This window comes from Natator depressus, chromosome 2, assembly GCF_965152275.1.
Source record: "Natator depressus isolate rNatDep1 chromosome 2, rNatDep2.hap1, whole genome shotgun sequence".
Lineage (NCBI taxonomy): Eukaryota > Metazoa > Chordata > Testudines > Cheloniidae > Natator > Natator depressus.
The window spans coordinates 246,038,423-246,059,762 of NC_134235.1; the positions used below are offsets into that span (position 1 = coordinate 246,038,423).

Consider the following 21,340-nt stretch of genomic DNA (forward strand, 5'->3'; position numbering starts at 1 on the left):
ATCTTCATGAGCTGCTGGGTTAATATTTTCATATGCAGTGAGGCACAACTGAGGATTTCAATTTCATTATTCATCTCAGTATGTTCTTAATGCATTCAGGGAATGGTAAAGAAGCCACCTGTGGCTAATTTAACACCTTCACATTCCCAGGGTTATAACCAAAGACTATGTAGCATAGTCAGGGGATAGTTCCTGCTGACTCATTCATAGGATGAGTCATTCCACTTCTCATTAAGGTTGAACTTTTCCATTAAAGTTTTATACACACTTCCCTGTCTAACACCATACATTGTATTGTGGATTAATTTGCACTGGTTCTTTAAGACAAAAACTGACCCCAACCTTTTCCGTTCCTTGTCAGAAAACCCCAGGAGAGAGGTTGCAGGCTGTATGACCTTCCCACACATTACTTAGATATGTGAGGGAGAAGGGAGGCAAATAATATGCAAGTCTGGATATGGAGATCACACTACAGTGTAACTATAAGCAGCACCGGCTGATCCCCTTTAAAAATTATTGCAGAGCTCTTCTATATAAGGGATATTGCTGAGCCTAGGGAGGATTGAGTAACAAAGCCCTCCTATTATCATCTGTGCTTCCCGTTTGAGAATTCAGGAGCAGTATCAACTTCTCGCCCGTGTTGTGGTGTGGAGGTAGCTTTCAACTTAGGAAGGCTTGGAAAGAAACTGAAGCCTGTGAGCTGGGTAATGTAGAAACAGTTAGGCCAATTGAATTTGTCAGGGAGCTGGACTCGGGGGAATTGGGGTTAAAGGTGTCTGACATAAAGGAACTTATTTGTGATGCAGCTGTCACAATTTAAGGGTAATTGCACCTGCATCCTCACCTTCTGTGGTTCACTCCAGGAGTGCCCCATTAGGTCTCCAGCTATCACCTGTCTCAGGGAAGGGACCTTTGTCCTACTATATTCTGACCTGGGTTTTAAAGTGGCCCAACTCCCTGCCTTCCACTGCAATATCCTCAACAAGCTAGTCTGCCTAAAGGCCAGTGCCTGCACTTCGCCTTCTCTTTGTGAACAGTGTATAGCCAGCACTTACAAAAAGAAAAGGAGTACTTGTGGCACCTTAGAGACTAACAAATTTATTTGAGCATAAGCTTTTGTGAGCTACAGCTCCCTTCATCCGATGAATGCATCCGATGAAGTGAGCTGTAGCTCACGAAAGCTTATGCTCAAATAAATTTATTAGTCTCTAAGGTGCTGTTAGGATATAGATATTCAGGCCTGTCTGCAAAGGCCTGTACTTTAAGAATTTAGGTGTATTCTTATCACTTGGCTAGTTCTAGAGGTATAAAAGAGAGAATCAAAATCACTGTCTGCTGGTGTAAGGGCCTTCTCTTACTGTGACAGTCTGAGGCCCTGTGCTTAGGCTAAGGCCTTTGGCTAAGCAGCAGAGGCAGCCATAAGCTAGGAAGCGACTGGTCACATCCTCACATTCCAAACTAGTCACATTGAAAGAAGGTGCTATTGGGCTGTTAGGAATACAATCCTGTCCAGATAATGCCTATCACCTCCAGAGAAAGGGAAGTGCCTAGAAAATGTAAAAGGAAACAGCATCCTGTCTGGCAAGAACTCACTTATCAATACTGGGATGTGAAATCCTCACTTCTGTATTGTTTTGTCATTATAGTTCCCACTTTGCTATTGTTTGTCTGTATAATCTCTGTCTGGTTCTGTGATTGTTCCTGTCTGCTGTATAATTAATTTTGCTGGGTGTAAACTAATTAAGGTGGTGGGATATAATTGGTTACATAATCATGTTACAATATGTTAGGATTGGTTAGTTAAATTTCAGGAAAATGATTGGTTAAGGTATAGCTAAGCAGAACTCAAGTTTTACTATATAATCTGTAGTCAATGAGGAAGTGAGTGGGCGTGGGTGGGAGGGAGATGGGAACAGGGGTAAGGAAATTGGAACCATGTTTTGCTAAAGGGGGAAATGGGAACAGGGAATGGGCGTAAGGAAATTGGAATAATGTTTGGCTAAGGGCAGGAATGGGAACAGGGACACAGGTGTAAGGCTCTGTGGTGTCAGAGCTGGGAAGGATACTAAGGAAGGAAACTGGAATCATGCTTGCTGGAAGTTCACCCCAATAAACATCGAATTGTTTGCACCTTTGGACTTTGGGTATTGTTGCTCTCTGTTCATGTGAGAAGGACCAGGGAAGTAAGTGGGTGAAGGAATAAGCCCCCTAACAGGTGCCACAAGTACTCCTTTTCTTTTTGCGAATACAGACTAACATGGCTGCTACTCTGAAACCAGCGCTTACAAGTTACCACAGCTCTTTCTAAGCAAACACATTTATTCTTAAATTCAAAGCAATACAGAGAAAACAATAGATGCAAACACATAAATATGCTAGGAGTCACCCATTAGCCTTATGGGGCCCAAACAGGCCAAAGGCTTTCCACCCCTTCCACAAGGGCTGGGGCCCCACTTCAGCAGAAAGTCCTGCTTTCTGAATCAGAAAGGTGGCCCTGAGTAAGTCTAACTGCAACCTTTTTATGCCAAAAGTCCTTTAATCTGTCAGTCTCTGGAAAATCCAGTTTGAACCAGTATAAGCAAGGGTCTCTGGGGGTGAGGGGTACCTCTGTCCAGGTGTTTAAAACCTAAGTGATTCACTTTAATCATCCCCTGCTGTTTTAGTTCCTTGAGGAGCTGTGATAACCCTCCCACATGGAAGTCAACAGTTATACACACAGTCCCTGGCCCACAGTGATACATAAAATTAATACAGTATGTTCCCCCAGGAATACTGTATGCAGTTGCAATATCTGTCTCAGCTATGTTTGTAAGATTTTTAAAGGTATAATTCTTTTATATTGTCATATTATTGCATAGAATGGTGTTAGGCTCAAGCCTACTTCACTTATCGCTACCCCACAAAACAGTAACATACCCTAAAAGTCTCATTTTTCCACCCTGAGCTCCTCAGTGCTGGCAGTAGGAACAATGTGCATTACTCCTGGCCCAGTCCCCATTCAGAAGGCAGCAAAGACTTGTTTCCATATAATTTCCTAGAGATTTTATACCCAGAGTATCTGCTTAGCCCACAGATTATGGGGAAAATTATCAGGCTCTAGGTTATAATAATCTAATTTGAGCATTTTAACGAGACTTTTTCCAAACAGCTATATCTTTTTATAGTTGAACTGTTCTTTGAGCTGACTTTATTTGTATTGTAGTAGCATGACGGATGCCTGTCTGAGACCTGGACCCCAATGTACCAGGCAATGTACAAAAACAGAGACCATTGTTTTGGACCTAAACAATTTGAGATTAGATGTGGTATATAACCATGCTGTGTCAGATCAGCTTAGGCATCCCTGATGAAATGCAAGGCACGGTTGTCAAAATGCAAGTTCAGCATGCTTATGGCAACATTTAAGTTAAAAAAACCCAGTATCATGAGCTATTTGTCAAGCTTTTTGTTAGAAGAGTCATTGATTTAAAAGGTATGTATACTCCAGGAAATGATTCAGGTGAAGGTCTACTGTGGTTAGTAGTACCCATTGCCTTTTCAGGGGACATTGTTCTTACTCATTATAAATGTAATCAACCATGGACTATGAGTTTCTTAGTACTTCAGGTCTCCCATGAGAAAATGTGCCTCCCTCAGAATTGGGTCCACTTCTCAGCTGCGATGGTGCACCTATTGAGTAGGCAAATGATGCAGTTATCTCAAAAACACAGCTGAGTTAACTGTAAACTAGTTAATTTGCCCTTGATGTATGTCAAATATGGCACAGACCTTCACAAGAGATTCCATTATATGGCAAATTTGAGAGCACTCCTTATTGCACGGTAATGAAGTAGCTCCCCTACCATTGTACTGGGAAGGAAAATTTAAATTGTACACTTGTTTCTTCCCCAGAAAGTCTGAAGATTTTAGCTGAAGAATTAGAGCATCTTGGAAGGAAATGAGGCACACCATCCTCACATTGATTTATTCTCTCACTGGTATTCAAATCACAACATATGCTGGTCTGCCAAGAAGAATTAAAAGATGTGCCGAACTGTGTAAGACAGGAAAGGGTTTTTGTCCCCTTGTCCCCCCAAAAATTCTTACCATCTTCAATCACAATGAGTTGTAAAACATGGTTTGTTTTATTTTTAAAAAAAGACAGCTGCCTCAAAATTTCACTTAATTTGAGTTTTAAAAGGATGTGTGTTAGATGTAGTACTTTCTGCCAGTCAGAATGAATGACTGAATGGCTATCGCATTTGGACTCGTTCAACAAATTTTTCTTAAAGAAAATCCACAAAAAATAAGTCACTTGGCTTAATAATAAAACCTTTAATAATAAAAAGGTAAAACAAAAACACACTGCTGAAAACTTATCAGTAAGAATGAGATTTTAAGTGTTCAAATCCTGAATAGTGCAAATTTCTCTCCCACAACTGATCACTTTGGTTAATATACTTAGAAGTATTGGCAAAACTGAACTTTTGACTTACATTTTTGGCTGCATTATTTCTAACACATACAGATTTAGTTGGTCTTTTAAAATACCTTAAATACTTACTGCTGTCTTGAGCAAATATATTTACAGCTCATTGTGCCCTTTAATCAGATCCGATTATTCAGGCATTGACATTGGTAACAACAGTTATTTCAACTTAACAGGTTTCTCCAAATAGCACAGTCAGCCATTTTATTGAATGAACTAGCTCAATCCTGATCTCAGGCCTTGCTGCCTTGATCTTGCAAGCACTTATGCACGTAAGTTTCTCAGTAGTCCTACTGAGCTTAATTTGACTATCTACAGTTATTCCTATCATAAATGTTTGCAGTAAAAGGCCCTTATACCAGTGATATTCCATTGAAGCAAATGGAGTTACTGATTTACACTAAAGCAAGATCAGAATTGGGCTCAGTTTAAGATAGCTTTTGTGCTAATCTTCAAGCTGAAGGCAATTTTACTTTTGTTTACTCCCTTCCCTTCAAATTCAGGATTTTCAAGTCTGCACCAAAGTGTTAATATTTCCCTCAAAAAGGAAATAAAATTACAAACACTGTTATTTAGTCTCAATGTTCCTTTTGCTGATGGCTAAGCCTCTAAACAGATGTCACAGGCTAGATCTGAAGATACAGAAGATTGGAAATGAACAAAAACTGCTTAATACAAAAGGCAAATTCATAAAAGTATACAAGTATATCATAACCATAAAACTGGAGTATTTCTAAAAGTTTGGGTTCAATGAAGGGACAACAATAAGCTAACTTTGCCAGTTAAATTATTGCTGAATTTTTCCTCCATGCAGCATTGAAATGAATTCAGAACCCTTCTCTTTAATATATCATAAGAAACAATGAATATTGAAGAGAATACAAGGCTCAGATTTTACTGTACATTGCACTTTCATTTTAAGACCTAATACTTGCTATTTAACTCTACTGTGGTCTAAGCTATTAAATGTATACATTGTGCTCACTAGAACTAAATATTTAGAAACACCAAATGTTCAATGTAGTGACATAAGCACTATTTTTTTTACAAGGCAATCACAGATTGCAAGTTTTATAGGGTTGTAAAAAATACAGTGATGATCTCTCCAAAAACTGAACAGCGAAGTAACCTAATAACTGCTTCATTTATTAAATAGTAAGTGACAATCCTGGTCTGTGCCTGATTTCATTGAATTCAGTCAAAACTCTTACTGACTAAAGTGGAAGCAAGATTAGGCTCATAATCTGCTCTTTATAGGGCCCAATTCCACTCCCAAGGAAATAAATACAAGTATTTTCATTACCTTTAGTGGAAGATAGGGGTCAAATTCTGAGCACCTGCGATTCCCACTAGTAGCAGTGGGACTGCAAGTGCTCAGCGTATCCGAGGCCCAGATTTAGTAAAATACTAAGGTATATACCCACCTTTAAGCAAGCACACACACACTTCAAGTACCTTATTGAATTGGGGCCAGATTTTGGCCAAGATACAGACAGAAGTATTAAACAGACAGATGAACTATAATGAAACTATCAGAATTGGGGCTTTTAGCTGTTTCATGCAGTTTGCGTTAAACAAGATTGTCTAATTCACCTATTGTTCTGAAATGATTTATAGATTCTATACTAAGTTACTTCAAAAATGCAATGCAGCATTACAAGTAAGGGCATGATTCCTTCATACAACTCAAAGCATTGCACTAATGCTTTTAATTTAATTTAGATCGCTTATTTTTAAACAACCCTTTTTAAAAAAAGATTTGGATAAATACTATTCCTATTAAACCATACTTCACCTTTTTTAAGCACCATCAATCTACTTCCTTTGGGCACTGATACAAGAGCTTATAATTAAATTTTAGTTTCAAGGCTTTGAAATATGGCAGCTGCTTCAATAACTGAAATTGGAATCTAGTAATTGGAAAACTGCCACCTAGCCAGAACTGCTGTATGTAACTTGATGTTAAATTCTTCGAGAGAACAGCCAGGCGCAAATGCTTATGCAGTAAATCAAGGTAAGATTTCAAGATAAGCAGTTAATTTCAGTTGGCTATTCCAAAATGGATTAATATTTCTCACAAGTCATTTGTGCAGTGAGCCCACAGAGATTTAGAAAAAATAATCCTCAGTCAAAAACAAGACCACATCATCTTAATTTTGTTTTCATACTGGCACCATGTCTTTTGCTCCAAGGATCTAATCAGTGTGTGGTTTCTCAGGAATACCCTGTGGTTAAAAAAAAAAGAAAAGAAAAAAGTGATTAATACAGTACACAATATTGCATTCTATTGTTGTGTGACTTCCATTATCTAGGGAGGTACACATTACTGTACTAAAGGTTTCCAGTATTTTTAGAAATTATTGAAATAACTTGAACAAATTTGGACCTTTATATTTGTCACTGGCCTGGGAGTTAGAAAACTTGGGTTCTAATCTGAGCTCTGCTACTGATGTGCTGTGTGACCTTAGACAAGGCACTTCACCTCTGTCTTAATTTCTCCCATCTGAAAATGGGAAGGATATTTTCCCGTTGTACAGCAAGTTTCATTAGACCTAAACTATAAGCGCTACATATTAATGCTTACAAAAATGAGGTTTAATAAGTAGCATTTAGAATAAGCTCCCCCAAAACAATTGTTAAGAATAGATTGTTAATACTTCAGAACTTTGACCAGAGAATACTCCATCTTAATGAACTCCCATCAGTTTTAATACAGCATTATAGCTAGTTATACAGACCCCAATTTGGGAGAAGTACATCCATCTTTAATTCAGGAAAACCCTTTTGCTTTAACTTTAAGCATATATCTGCACTTAAATCCCACCGACTTCAACAGTGTTTTCCGGAATTGAGGCCACATATTCCAATCTACAGTAGTGACAACAGAACTATCCATATAATGAATTGGGTAGAACTGATTTGCTATTAAAGACTAATAGAATGCACCAAATCTGCTTTAGCTCCCAGTTGTGTTCATTTTTATGAATCTCATTATTCTGACAATAACTGTCTGTGTCAATTGCTCATTGTCAAAACTTATTTACTGATTTCTGTTTTAACATTGTAGCGTTCTGACACTCTCTCCCATTGTTGTAGACTCTTCCCCAATTTTTTCTTTAAGTCTGCTTACTGTTTTCCAACTTTGGCTTGAAACATAACTTTGTGTCAAGGAAGAATACAACTAATGGCATAGTCAGGTAGTATCTTGCAGTAAATCTCACAATAGTAGGAAAACATTATTTAGCATTCTCTGAGAAGTTTATCCTTAGAATCTATGCTCTGGGGTAGTGTCCAAACGTTAACTATATTGAAATGGGTTATGAAACAATTGTACATGACCAAGCTTTCTAGGGGAATATTTGTACTAGGAAACAATGTAGTTTTCAGGGCAAGTCTTTGTACAAAGATGGAGAAATCCTTGGATGTTTTGACATAGCTTGCACTTCACAACTGGTTTGTCTTCAAAGGATTAGCTTGGGGATTCATGTCTAAAACTGACTAGCTGCTGATGCAGTTAGACTGCATATTGATTCCATACACTACATGGCCCTACTGTTGTATGGCCTGCCCACCCAGAACAGTGCAGTCCATCGGAGTTCTGGAACTGCAAGGAACAGAGCTTGTGCCACAAATCTCCAGAAGATATGACCAAAGGATTATTAGTGTGGTCCCCTACTATTTTAGTAAGAGTCCTCGAGGTCATTGTTCTCACAGAATGCAAAGTATTCCCAGACAGTAATCCAGGAAGATTAAAACCTAGGCAGTCTGAAATAGAGAGCTCAAGATGCACACAGAATATCAGTGTTGAAAATGGACATATCCCTGTGAAAGCAACCAAGGTTGGGTTTGCAATTGTTTATAACCTAGTAAGTTTTCCTCTTTAGGGCCAAATTAAATGTATATATTAACAGTATCAAGAGTAAAAGGATTATGCTTCAAATAGAGTACTATAAGGGGCTTCTATTAGCAGAAGCCGAGTGTGATCTCAAAGCACTACTGATTTAAACTATAATAGTCAGAAGTGCTGTACAGCACATCATAAAATTACACACAAAAAACTATTAATGTTAATATTGCAAAATAAAGCACTCAAATTAGGAAGTGACAAACTTAAGGTTCCCCTTGTGTGTATTCATTATAATAGTCTTTACATGATCACATTTCCCCCCCCCCCCCCAATCAGAATCTGCTTCATTCAGTGCACAAGACAGATAGTGCTCACTTAGCAGGTAGTGATTCAATATTTCTTTTTATTTTCATCACTCAATGTGTGACCCCAGGCCCTAATTACTGCACACGATCCAAGTCCTTTAAGGAATTCAGAATTCTTCATTTCCTCACAGGCTCTTTTTTTAGTGTTCATCTGAGTGCACCACAAACATTAATAAATTTATCTTTACAACACCCCCATGAGGTGAGAGGGTGGTACCCCCAGTTTATAGATGGGAAACTGAGGCACACAGATTAAGGATTAAATTGACAAAAATATCAACTAATTTAAGTGTCCAACATGACAATTTCCCAGAGTATTTAGCATTTTATAACACCTGACACGTTCAAAACACAGCTCTAGTTGTCTTGAATTGTAGTTGTGAGCACTCAGCACTTCTGCAAGACAGGCCCCAAGTGTCTTAAACTGGGCACCCAGAAAAAAAAAGTAGCTACCTATGAGAAGTTTGGTTTAAGTGACTTGTTTAGTGTTACAAACTCTGTGGCAGATGCTGAAATAGAATCCAATTCCCTAGGGTGACATTCAGCAATCTTAAGCAGGAGTACATCCTTGTCATGCAGTTCCCTATTTTACACACCTTCCAATTTCCTGCAACAAGTGAGACAAGGGCCCTACAAAGTTATTTTTATGGGGAAGTATAAGAAGTCCTATACAAAGTTACACTAGCACTGAGAAACTCCTGTTGGGGGATAAGATCCCTGCTGTGCTAGGTGCTGTACAAATAAAGATACAATCCCTACCCTAGGAGAGCTCACAACCTTGGTTAGTGACAAGATACAGCAAGAATAAATTCAATAAGTGAGTAGAGCTGGACAGAGGATGACTAATGAACATGTTTTAACAGCCTAGCTATGTGCATGAACCCACACTTTTGGGGGGAAAGGGTCCAAATTCAGCCCTGACTAAAGTAGGCAAAATTCCCATTGCACTTGCTTATGCCAGGGATGAATTTGTTCTAGAATGTTGTTTGTTTTAAGTGAGGGATGTCAAGTGGAATGGGTTCCACAGGCTAGACTCTAGCACTGCCCAGCTACCTGCCACATTAAGATGCAATGGTAGGTTCCCTGTAAGGCTGGTAACAGCTCAGTACAAATGCTTCTCAAGGTAAGACTCAGGTAGGAGTTCACAGGCATAACGAGGGCCTACACTATTTTAAGGGTTTAAACAACTACTCTTAAGTCAAAAGTGGCTGATTCATAACCACTAGTGCTCAAAATAGAGAGCAAAAGTACCATTTCCCCCCCCAATAAGCAAACAGGGACAGGTGTCTATGGCTGAAAGCCCTATTAAGAGGGAACTATATTATGAAACTTCAGTCATGTGGTCACATTACTGTTGCAAGGTAATCACAGAACAGAGGCACAGCTTGCGTGCTGAACAAAAGCAGCCAGATTTGCATGCCATGTCCGACATGGGACTTTCAAAGGAAATAGTTTCAGCAAAAGGGAGGAGTCCACTTAATTACAGAAAATGTGAAGTTTCACAATAGAAACAACACTCTAGGATACATTCGTTATACAACATAGTCAACCTTTAGTGCGATAAGCCACAGCAGTCAAGTTATGGATATATAGGATGACATGTTCTGCAGTAGGTTATTACGCTTTAAAAGGGCTTAGTGAGAAAATCTATGTTTGACTGAAACCATATACATTGTTAGTGGGCAGTAAGCATGCTGGAGTTCTGACTCTGATGGTTCCATTACCCCAACCCCATATAAAGGTCAGAGGATCTCTAGAGTTAAACGAAAGTGTGAAGTTAGAAGTTCAGCAGGCGGAACCTTAGGAGCAGCCAAGGCAGAGAAGAGGTTTAAGATGAACTTTGATCTCAGTGTTAATTTGTGCCAGTACAACCCAAATCCCAGGAAGGGGACTTGTGTAGGCTCTACATGGTCAAACTGTCTTAGACTGTGACAGGTACCTATTCACACACAGATTTATTTTAAAAGTGAATAATTCACCAAGAACAGTTCTACAGTAATGTTTATTTTTCACAACAGAGAGGATGAACCAGACAGGGAAACTTATCATGGACTGCGGTAGGGCCTGGAGTTCACACCCAGTCATCAGTGGTAGGTTAAAAATCACAGATGCTGTAGATTAGGATTAAGACATACCATTTTTTGTTGTGTAACATCCTAGGTTTTTAAAAAAAAAAAAAAAAAATTTATCTAGACACTCCAGAGGTACCAAGCAAATACAATACATATAGGGTGCATTTTTATTTCTCTTAGTTCCTTTGCTGTCTAAGCATGGTAGCAATACAAAAATAGAGCCTTTGCCCTCCAACTTTGGTTAGGCAACTAGCTCCAGACATGGCAGGGCTGGTGGCAGCTTCTCTTTGGAAACCATATTATTGCCTAGGTTAAGAGAAATCAGGGGTGGTTGTAGCCTCAGGCTAAGGTGCTTCACCTAGTACCAGGTTGTCACCACATTTAATTATAACACTACACATGTTAAAAATACTTGTTAAATCTTCTGGAGTCCAGTAATCGGAAAGCTGGAGCTACCTCACAGTGTATGGTCTTCACCTAACAAAACATACAGTAGACGGGAGAGAAGGGAAGACACTCTTCTACAAGTTAGAGTAATCAGGAAGTGTAGAAAGGTACAGTTCTGACCTCTAGACCAGTGAAGGCTTACATGCCTTGGGCTTGATTCTCCACCATTGCCATGTACCTTTGCTTGCATATAAACAACTAGACAAGTGGGTATAAAAATGCTACCTTTCTGATTTGGTAGAGTTTCTCACACACACACACCCCTTTATAAGTGACTAGACAAAGGTGCGATGCAGCAGAGACTCAAGCCCTCACTTTCAATTTTCCTTTGGTCCAGAATGTGAACAGAGAAAGATAGATTTTTAAACTCCCTTATACCTGTGCCTAGTCCAATTATTTCAAAATAAGAGCAAGCTTTTACATAAGATGTTTAAGCTATTTGCATGCAGTACAGCAATCTGGTTAGTGGAGAAGAGGCCTTATAGTGTCAATGTGTGTGGCAGTAGATAGTCACATGGGTTGTACACCTCCTCAGGAGGTCAAACTGCAGCTTCTATCCAAAACCACGTTTATGAAGGTCATTATATTTCTTCAGACCACAAGAGTTGAGAGATTGCAAACAAAGCAACTTTTCTTCCACTGAAAGAACTCTAAAAGTGCACAGCTTTTTGTTTTAAGCAGTGCCAAAAAGCATCTACCACAAGTATTTGTAGGATTTCAAGAGCTTTTAACTGGCTCACTGCCTGGATATAAACTAGAAAACACTGTTACAAAGTAATACCACTTTGTTCAGCTTTAGTTTAAACTACAATATTGTACCATCTCCCATTCTTGTTTACTACAAGGGTGTTAAGTGCCCAGTGAGCCACACAGGATCAGCAGAAGATTGATATCATCCACAAAGCATCAGAGAAGATCTAGTGGAACAGGTTACATGATTCCATTTTCAGTTTATCCACTTGCATTTTCTTATAACAACTTTTAGTGATAATGGATTACTCAAAATTGTAATAAGAGCTGGCTGGAAATGGAAATCTCTTCCCATAAGTAAAAAATGCAATATTTTCAAAGGAAGGAATTTCCAGAAAAATTCTACTTTAGGAAAACTACAATGGAGTTTTCAGCTTGCTGGCTGCCTGCCTGCCTAGAAGGGAGTAGTGAAATTGAACAATTTCTCCCTGCAGGAAGGGAGTGAAATTGACAAACACTTCCCAGGTGGACAGCTGTCATTTTAATTTCTCAATGGAAAAAGAATTTTTGGGAAAAATTGAAGTTTTCATGCAGAAAGTTTCCATTTTGCAAAAACAGTGTTTTCCAGAGTCATTCCAGTGGAAAATTACCAGCTCTGGTAATGACAGATAGCATTTGTTACAGTAACTCCTCACCAACACATCTGTCAAGTTTTGTCCTTTCTTTCTAGAACTTTAATTTTGGAATTCTTCCTGACAACCTCCCTGATTCTGTGATTAGTCGGCATTGCCAATTTAGTATTACCAGCGTGAAGGGAGATTCTCCTAAACATATCTGCAGTTTGATCTGCCCCCGCCCCAGATCTGAACAAAGGCAACTAACTTTCTTTATCACAGCTGTTAAAGATGTTGCACAATGCAGCATGAAATAAACACTAACAATATCTGTATAGCCTTTAAGGAGTTGCAACTGGTACTTCCATAATAAAGATCCATTTTGCACTTAAAGCAGTGAGAGAGTTGACAGATCTTTCTGTTTAGGCTTCTGATTTCTTATCACTAGATAACAAATATCACATTCACCCCTTTAGAAACGCTCATTTCTTCTTATCCATCTGAGTTGTGTTCAGCATCATCTTACCCTAACTAAAATATATGCAGAGACAGATTACATTGTTACAGGTTTTTAAAATTGCATTAATGGTCTTGCACATTAAAAAGCAAATTCATGCAAACTTTGATACTGACCGAAAAGTTTGAGAGCATGAACATAGCCATGGGACTCAGGACCAGGTGTCATAAGCGAGTAGCCTCAAAATTCTAAAGGGAAGTGACCTCCACTGTGCTTTCTTCTTCCTCTCTTTACTGCAAGACTCCCTCATTAGTTCAGTAACAGACTCTACAGCCCTTTGTACACTAAAGAAATTGATGTCTGACATTGGAGAGAAGGGGTCAAACAATCTCCCTAACCTGGCTTTTCTGCAAACCAGTGTTGAGAACTACTGTCCCAAAGGCATTGATGGGGTCGGTCAAGTTCAGCACCTCAGTAGCAAAGCATACTACATGGTATGTTGAACTATGACCCTATTCACACCAACAGGACAATAGTTTTCCAACACTGACTTGGAGAGCTAGGGTAGAAAGGATGAGATAAGAGGCCTGTTGTGTTACACAAGCTACATACACTAGAGCTTCACCTACTTTTAGTACACACATGCCATTCAACAGCTTCCCCTACTCCTTTACTAAAATCTTGAACATTGAGCCTGACATTTCATGTACTTGAAAGCCCCTGTGCCCTTCTTTTGGGAGAGGTTATACACCTCAATCACATCAGCATTGCAGGGTAGCAGAGAGAGTCAAGTGGAGGAGACTTTCCAGGATCAGAGAATTATGGCTAAGGAGACAGAAGCCAAATCAATGCAGTATTAATTAGGACTATCCATCAATGTCAGAACACATTTGACAAGCAGGTTTTAAGCTGATGTGCAAGCCATAGGCAAGACAAAAATGTCTTAACTGTTAAATAGTGCTGTAAAGAAAGCAAGTTTCTACTAGATCTATTTAAGAACTAAGTATATGAGGCTATTATCCAGCATGTACAATCACCTCATGTGTGAAATTACAGTTATGCAGGAGTAGGCCCTGAACTACATGTTTGTGAGGAGAAAGACACCATGTATTTTCATAGTAGGATGAAGATAAAGCTATATAGGGCAACATTTTTATGAAAAACTGAATTTTCTTTCTCTCTTTTTTTTTTAAAAAAGCAGGTTTCCCTCCCCAGTGTCTTTTTGCCTTCTACCCTCCCCACAACTTCTAGTCTCTTTAAGTGTTAAGACAGTCAGTGGAGGGGCACCAGAATCTCTCCTATGGTCCTGTACTTCACAATACTAAGATTCCAATCAGGCCTATGACACCCAGTATGATTCAAATTGCCACTGGAAGAACTCAGATTAGGAGAAAGAGCCTAGTCCTAATGAATACTATAGAATTCCATCCCAGTGACAACATGCCAGATTTCTACGCTCAAGTTTCAGTCCTTGGGAGGAGGTTCTATAAGGCTTACTAGTCAGTTCATGAATCATGTCCTCACAGGCATCTCCATGGTCAAACATCTACGAAGGACGCTTCCCTTTTGAATACCCAAATACTAATTATACAACAGTTACCATAGCCAGTTGTCTTCCTATGTTTCCTACAGTCACGCCTCCTGAGAAAAATATACATGGTAGCCAAGAACGGATGTAAAGAAAATCCGGCGATGTATACCTAAAGTAAAAAATTAGTCAATTAGAAAAAAGACATTACATTTCCATTACATAGAAGCATAATAGTCCCATAGTCTTGTACAGAAGCATAACAGTAATGCAAAGAATTCCCCCCCCTCCCATAAAAAAAAAGTAGTGACAGGAGGAAATAATCCTCATCTTTCTTAAAAAAGCCCTACATTGGGTTAAGGCCGCTTCCAGCCAAAGAAGGTTAGCAATCCCCTCCCTCTGGAGCCAGTCAATGGCACTTCAGAGTCAGTGGGGGGAGGGCGGGGAAGAGGGAGAGAGGACTGAGCTTATTTTTAGTAAAATCTTCTCCAAGAGTTCACAATCAAGACTGATCCTCTATGGCAGCATGCTGCAATGCCACTATCTTATGTCCCAATATGGTTGGCCCTGCCTTTGTTTTAGGAATAGTGCATTACACTTGTTTATATTCTTTAGGTTTCAAAGTTCAATATTTTGCTTTATATCTGAAGTTATTGTAATTTTCATATTTTACAAAAAAGTGAATTCTCTAGAAGTCAGGTGAGTTCAAGTTTTAAATGTGTATACTTACTGATAAACACCATTATATACAAGAAACTGAGTGATTAGAGTGGCTAGAAAGGCTATTGTAATTCCAAGACCAAGACCACTTCTTGAACGATCAAATGTCCACCAAAGACCCAATGACAATGCTGCTAGAGTCAAGGAGAGCTGAACGTTATTTGCAAAATCCAGTTTCTGATAAGAAAGTTAAGGACAATTCCTTAAAGACTTTAGCTACAGAAAAAGGTTTCAGACAAAACTTTAATACCTCACATAGACATCAAGAAATGGAAGTTGACAGTTTAAGAATGATCACTAATTCTGGATGCCCAATGAGAGACCTTGGAGCTCATTTTCAGAGAGCCTATCAACTTTTAGTTGGAGTCGTGAGCACTTAACCATGAAGATCAGGCCAAGGCTGCTCATACCAAGTACCCAAAGATTAAGGAATCCCAATTTTTAAAGTTTTGGCCTATAAAACCAAGACTTTCCCGCCTTTCTGTGGATTTAAGTTTTCTGCAGGAATAGTAGCTATTCTAAGAATTTCAGTACAATAAGCATCCAGCCAGGATAGTGACTACTAGTAACTTCTGAGATTGCTGTTTGCATGGGTGAGAAACCCATCTTAATTGACCATTTTAGTAGCAAAAAGGTCATATTTTTAAGTTTAACTGTTGCCTCAGTTCAGTTGGCATGAACTCCAATTACAATTCTGAGAGAATAGCATATGATCCATTTTAAAAATACGTATTTAGTAATAAGTATCCATTCTTCAACTGTTGTGTAATCTATGACCATGTCTCTATTAGCATTAAGTCTTACCTGTGTAAATCACTCAAGCATGAATGGGAAGAAAGACTCTTAAGACAAACTTGCTACTGTGGTTCATTATAATCAACATTTAAATAAACATGCAAAAAGGTAAACTAGTTCAAGGATACAGCACTTGCATGGTTAATACCAACAAAAACTGCTATACATCGCATTACACTGGCCCATTCTCTCTTGAATTTGTGTGGTTCTCCAAGATGGCTGTCAATACAGGGATACAGCAGGCCAACAACAGCTGTAAAAAATGAAATAGAGACAGCTTGTACATAGAATTTATACAATATTTCAATATTAGTCTAGCAAATAAGTGCATGGCAAAGCCTTTTAGGCAGTTAGGCTCATCACTTTATATGTAGGGCCCTACTAAATTCTTGGTTGCTAAAAACACATCATGGACAGTGAAATCTGGTCTCCCCTGTGATATCTATAGCATAAAAGTACACAGCACTTAAACTGGGAGGCCTGACCCAAAATAGAGTCACAAGGCTATTATAAGGAGGGGGGGGCGTGTCACGGTATTGCCACCTTACTTCTGTGCTGCCTTCAGAGCTGGGCACCCAGACAGCTGCTTTGTGGCTGCCCAGCTCTGAAGCCAGCACAGAAGTAAGGTTGACACAGTAGAGAAGACAAGTCCATAGAGTCAAGGGACTTCCTTCTCCCAAGAGTAACAGTTCATATTCACTTTAACAGTTTATACTCACTTTGTATCTATTCGGCTGGATACCTGTTACATAAGAGAGTCAACAAATGACATTATCAAAAATTTAAATTAAAGTGAAGAGTAGAACGTTTCTTTCCTTTCAAGAATCCAGTATAGCCAAGACACCCTCCAGTGACAACTGAATAGGCATGACTGAGTTACAGGCATCTTACATTTGGGGCTGATCCAAAGTCCACTGAAGTCAATAGACTTTGGATCAGGACCATAAATACCTGCCTGAACTTAAACCATGGGCAGAGGAACTCTCCCTCATCTAGCTATAAAAAAAATTTCAGGATTGTCACTCTGAAGCCTTGAATGTCTGAGTCAGTGTGAAGTGATGGAAACAGCTACAAGCATGGGTTTTTATGTATGTGTTTAGAATATCACCAGGTTCGGTCATCACTGGGATTCATGATCTGTTACTATCCACTTTAAGTTCTCACCCATTTTGACTTTAACAATTACACCCATGCAACAGCAGGGCCTTTCAGCTACATCTATCCAGCAGTTCTAGACCACTGACAGAAGTAACAACCAATTGCCACCCTTATTGTACACCTAATTTACAAACAATAATTTGTTGTTATGAGTCAGTGATATGAGGGAGCCTGCGTAAAATGGATTACTTGGTCCAACTGCCACAATTCTTCAAAAGTTGATTTGCCACCTATACAACTCAAATGCCCCAATCCAAAGCATACCCGCAAACAGATCAATGTAACCACCCACACAAGATTCCAAGATTGAAAGTCTGTGACAGAGTGACAAATACTAATTGGATTAGAATGGCCCATTTCTACTCCCCTTCAAAGCAAGGAAATTGTGGGAGCAAACAACTTATTTAGTTTTAAGAGAGCTGGACAAATTTATGAGTGCAATTGTATGATCAGGTTGCTTGTGATGGGAGGGAACAAGTCTCAACAGCACCGGGGCTCACTTCTAGTTTGTCTTTTCTTCCTAAAGATCATGCTTCAGCATTCCAGCCTGCCACCTGCAAGGATCAGGAAGTGACACCCCCTCACCCCACAACCCCAAATGTATTCTGGGGGGGGGGGTTGTTTGTTTTAAATCTCCTTCGTCTGAAGCACAGGGATGGTCACAGCTGGAGATGGGACATAGGATGGTATAGGCCAGGGCTCTAAGGTGGCACAGAGCATCCTCTGATCAGAAAGCACAAAACTCAAATGAAAGCTTACAATCTAGTCCTGCTGAAGAAAACTTCTGGTCTATCAGTGATGATGATGCGCTCAGCTATATACACTTACTCACCAAGACAAATGCTCTGTTTAAAAAAAACCTTGCATTTTCAGAGGGTTCTTACAAGAATGATAAGATTGTGAGATTATACCTGGCCAGAGTTGGAAAATAAAGTTGTATGTAATCTGGTATAATTGTTATCCTCATATTATATTTAAAGATTGATTGAAAGGTATGTTTTTAAGAAGGAAATTTTCTTGTCAATGTTGCAAATAATGCTTTACTTGGATTATTAAAAACAATTCTAAAGAGCATAGCTCCTTTTCACGGGTTACGGTGTTTTCAGCTTCCACAAGCCAGAGTCTACAGATTTTCACTCTTACTTTAATGCACTAGCACAATGCTATAACGTTTGGCTTGCAGATGCTACATGGGAAGGCTTAAGATTTTTCTTCTATTTGTGTTTTAAAAAAAAGTCATGGGAACATCTCTTGGTTTTATTTATTTGTTTTTAATTTGACCTGCCATCTCCCTCCCCATCCTTTCCCCAGTGCCATCTGTATATACTAGATGTATGGTAAAAGCAGGACTTAGATTATTAGCACCAATACTGCAGTCAGCTGCCCATTTTTGTTCCAATTAAACAGCAAAATGGCCTCTTATTTTCATTGTGTGTTTTGTTACAAATTGTGCTGTAGCTTGCAAGAACTCAGTTTCTGGTGGTTACTTGTGGCTGCTGGCAGTAGCACTGCTTCAGGCAGAGAACAGGGAAGGCAGCCAGAAAGGCTTCCCTCATTCCCCACTGACATGTGACTTCCTTGTTTTCGATTCTCTGTCTGTGGCATGTTCACTCAGGCAGCCAATAGTAACTGAACCTTGCGACTCACCAGTTTCAGGGGGAACCAATCATACAGCAAGCAGTAATGAGAGCCATGCCTGCTGCTGCACTAGGTCCAAGCACTGTTCACAGTCCTGCCAGACAACAGGACACCCAGGATATACCCCAATACTCTGCAACAAGTGGAGTGTGCTTCTCTAGGCTACCAGGAGAAAAAACATACTCCACAGCCTGCAGAAATCACCTCAGCCCTAAAGAGCTGTGTGTAGAGAGGTATCCAATTCCCCCAGAACACATCACTGCTGAAATATTGGCCAGCTGAATAGAGTATTCATACCTCAAGTACACATCAAGGCAGTTTGAAAGAGAAGCACATCACCTTTGTAAAGAGTGTGCTTAAGCTCAGGAAGCACTTTGTGCCAGATATGAAATTAGTTTTCTCCTGGATGTGGGAGAAAGCTGGACCAAGTCTATTTCCCCCCCCAAGCCCAGATGTCATGCCAACTACATACACATGAAGTGTGGCCACTGCCAAACCCCAGAACATACAGGCCACAGACCCCCCCCAGTGCCTTCTTTCTCACATTGCAGCTGACCAAGCCACCTATAGGGACTCACCTGCAGCTGTCCCACAGCAAGGGGGCACCCACCAGGCAGAGGAGAAGATAGTGGCAATGACTTCCTCAGGGAATAGGGTCACATTCCTCTGGATCTGCAGTAAGTTCAACACCAGTGCCATGAAAGCACCCACAGCAAAGAGCACCAAGCTCCGTTGCACCAGGTGTTGGTTCAAGTTCAGGCTGTTGGTGCTGCTGCTACTAAGACTGGAAGTGCTAGGGGTCCGTGTTCCATGACCCACCAAAGTCAGTGGGGAGCTTGAGACCGAAGAGCTCAGCATCTCGCCCACCTTGGCAGCCAGTCCAACAGCAGTTTTCCCCAGTTGGTTTTTATGCCTTCCCCTAGCAGCGCAGGAACAACTCCAGGTGCAATTCTCTAATCTGGGCATTGGCTTCACCATCAGGATCCTAACACACACAGAGAAGAGTGCCTATTAGTGCCCCAAAGCCTAAATCCTCTGCACTTGTGTGCATGTGTACACACATGCAATAATACTTTGCATGTCTATGGCACCTACTATTTGAGAAGCTCAAATTAATTTAGATCCCCAACACCCACAGACTCGGTTTACAGCTAGAGAATAAAACACTGAAGTGAAATGACTTGCCAAAAGTCAGAGAAAGATTGTGGCAGGGCCAAGAACAGGCCAGATGGTGCAGCCACTTCTCTGCAGTTGAATCCATCACATGTCACACACGGGGAGGGGGATGCGGAGGGGGGGACCCTCAGGGCACCTCAAACAATAAGGTCAAGGGCGCTACACCCGGCTGGGCAGGGGAACAGGCAGCGTTGGGGCAGCCTGGTGTAGACCCCGTCCCCCGACTCTCAGCCCTCGGGGCCCCAGGATGACAAGCTACCCCCAGGCCCCTCCCCAGCCCAGTGGGATGCGAGGGGCCAAGCGCCCAGGCCGGAAAGGGCTGACCCGCCTCCAGGCGGCATCCCCGGGAGAGCGGGGTCCGCACGCAGGCGGGCGCGGCCGGATGACCCAAGCCCCCCTAGGCGCAGGCAGCGCAGCCCCTGCAGGGAACCCGGGCCGCACGTGCCCGCGAAGGGCAAGAGCCGCAGGACAGTGCCCGCCACTAGGGGGCTCCGGCGCTACCCCGGCAGGCCCTTCCCTCCTCCATCGGACAAGGAGCCGCGCTGGGGGAGGGACAAGACAGTCCCCCCCCCCCCCATTTCCTAGCTCCAGTGCTAGGGGGGAGGGGCACTGCGCACCGCGGCTGTCGGGTCGCCTACCTGCCGCGGCTGGGCTCCCACCTGCGGGGGCGCTGCTCGACTCCCTCACCGTCCCGTCCCGTCCGGCCGCCGCAGCGGGCTGGGGAAAGGTTTATAAGCCGCGAGCCTCGCTGTCACGTTACCCGCTCCCGACCTACCCCGGAGGCAGAGGGAGAGCCGGCCCCCGCCCCTCCCCTCGGAACGGTGGCTGGAGGGAGCCTCCGCGCGGCGCCGGGAACAACATTCAGTCTGGTGAGGCTCGGCGGCCAATGGGAGCCAGGCAGCCCATATGACGTGCGGGACACACCACCCGCCTTCCGTTTCGGCTGACAGCTGCGCAGCGTCGGGGCTGCTGGGTGGCGCGCGCGCGAGCGGGCGGAGAGGGCGCGCGGCTCGGCTCGGCTCGGCTGGGCTGGGCGGGGCAGGGAGAAGGCGAGCTGGTGTGCGCCGGTGGTGGTGAGCGGGGGAGAGCTGGGCCGACGGGTCCCCTCCGAACGGAACGAACGTTCCGGTCCAATCCCAACGGAAAACGTAGCCTGTTTAAACTGTCTGAGGCCAAGTGGGGTGAGGAGGTCGCGTTGCAACTGCGGGGAGGGGCAGGGCAGGGCAGGGAGCAGGCCTCAAAGACCAGAATGAACCAGGATGGTCAAGTGTAGGGTGAGCTGAGCCTAGCAGGGGACAAGGGGGCTGCCAGGTCTTACTGCCCTTTGGGCACAACCCTCCTCCCCCCCCGGGATCGCACCAGGGA

General features: G+C 41.7%; 1 protein-coding gene across 2 annotated transcripts; it reads right to left on the reverse strand.

Annotated features, from left to right (window-relative positions):
* Positions 1-4,157: 4,157 nt before the first annotated feature.
* Positions 4,158-20,873, reverse strand: INSIG1 (insulin induced gene 1). Of its 2 annotated transcripts, none has more exons than XM_074946285.1 (6): positions 20,751-20,873; positions 19,378-19,784; positions 16,132-16,256; positions 15,219-15,385; positions 14,561-14,660; positions 4,158-6,693 (listed from the first exon to the last, which is right to left on the reverse strand). In XM_074946285.1, the coding sequence occupies exons 1-6, from the start codon at positions 20,834-20,836 to the stop codon at positions 6,664-6,666; spliced, it is 915 nt and encodes a 304-aa protein (XP_074802386.1). In that variant the 5' UTR covers positions 20,837-20,873; the 3' UTR covers positions 4,158-6,663. The 2 variants fall into 2 exon arrangements, with proteins under 2 accessions (XP_074802386.1, XP_074802387.1); XM_074946286.1 differs by having other exon boundaries at positions 4,161-6,693; positions 20,614-20,866.
* Positions 20,874-21,340: the final 467 nt, after the last annotated feature.

Excerpts from the sequence above, each read along its gene's own strand:
- INSIG1 (XM_074946285.1), bottom strand. The coding sequence starts at position 20,836 with ATGTTGTTCCCGGCGCCGCGCGGAGGCTCCCTCCAGCCACCGTTCCGA. Across the intron at positions 19,785-20,750 it reads GCTCTCCCTCTGCCTCCGGG|GATCCTGATGGTGAAGCCAA; the intron begins GTAGGTCGGGAG and ends TGTGTGTGTTAG. Across the intron at positions 15,386-16,131 it reads GTATTAACCATGCAAGTGCT|AAACTGGATTTTGCAAATAA; the intron begins GTATCCTTGAAC and ends CTTTCTTATCAG.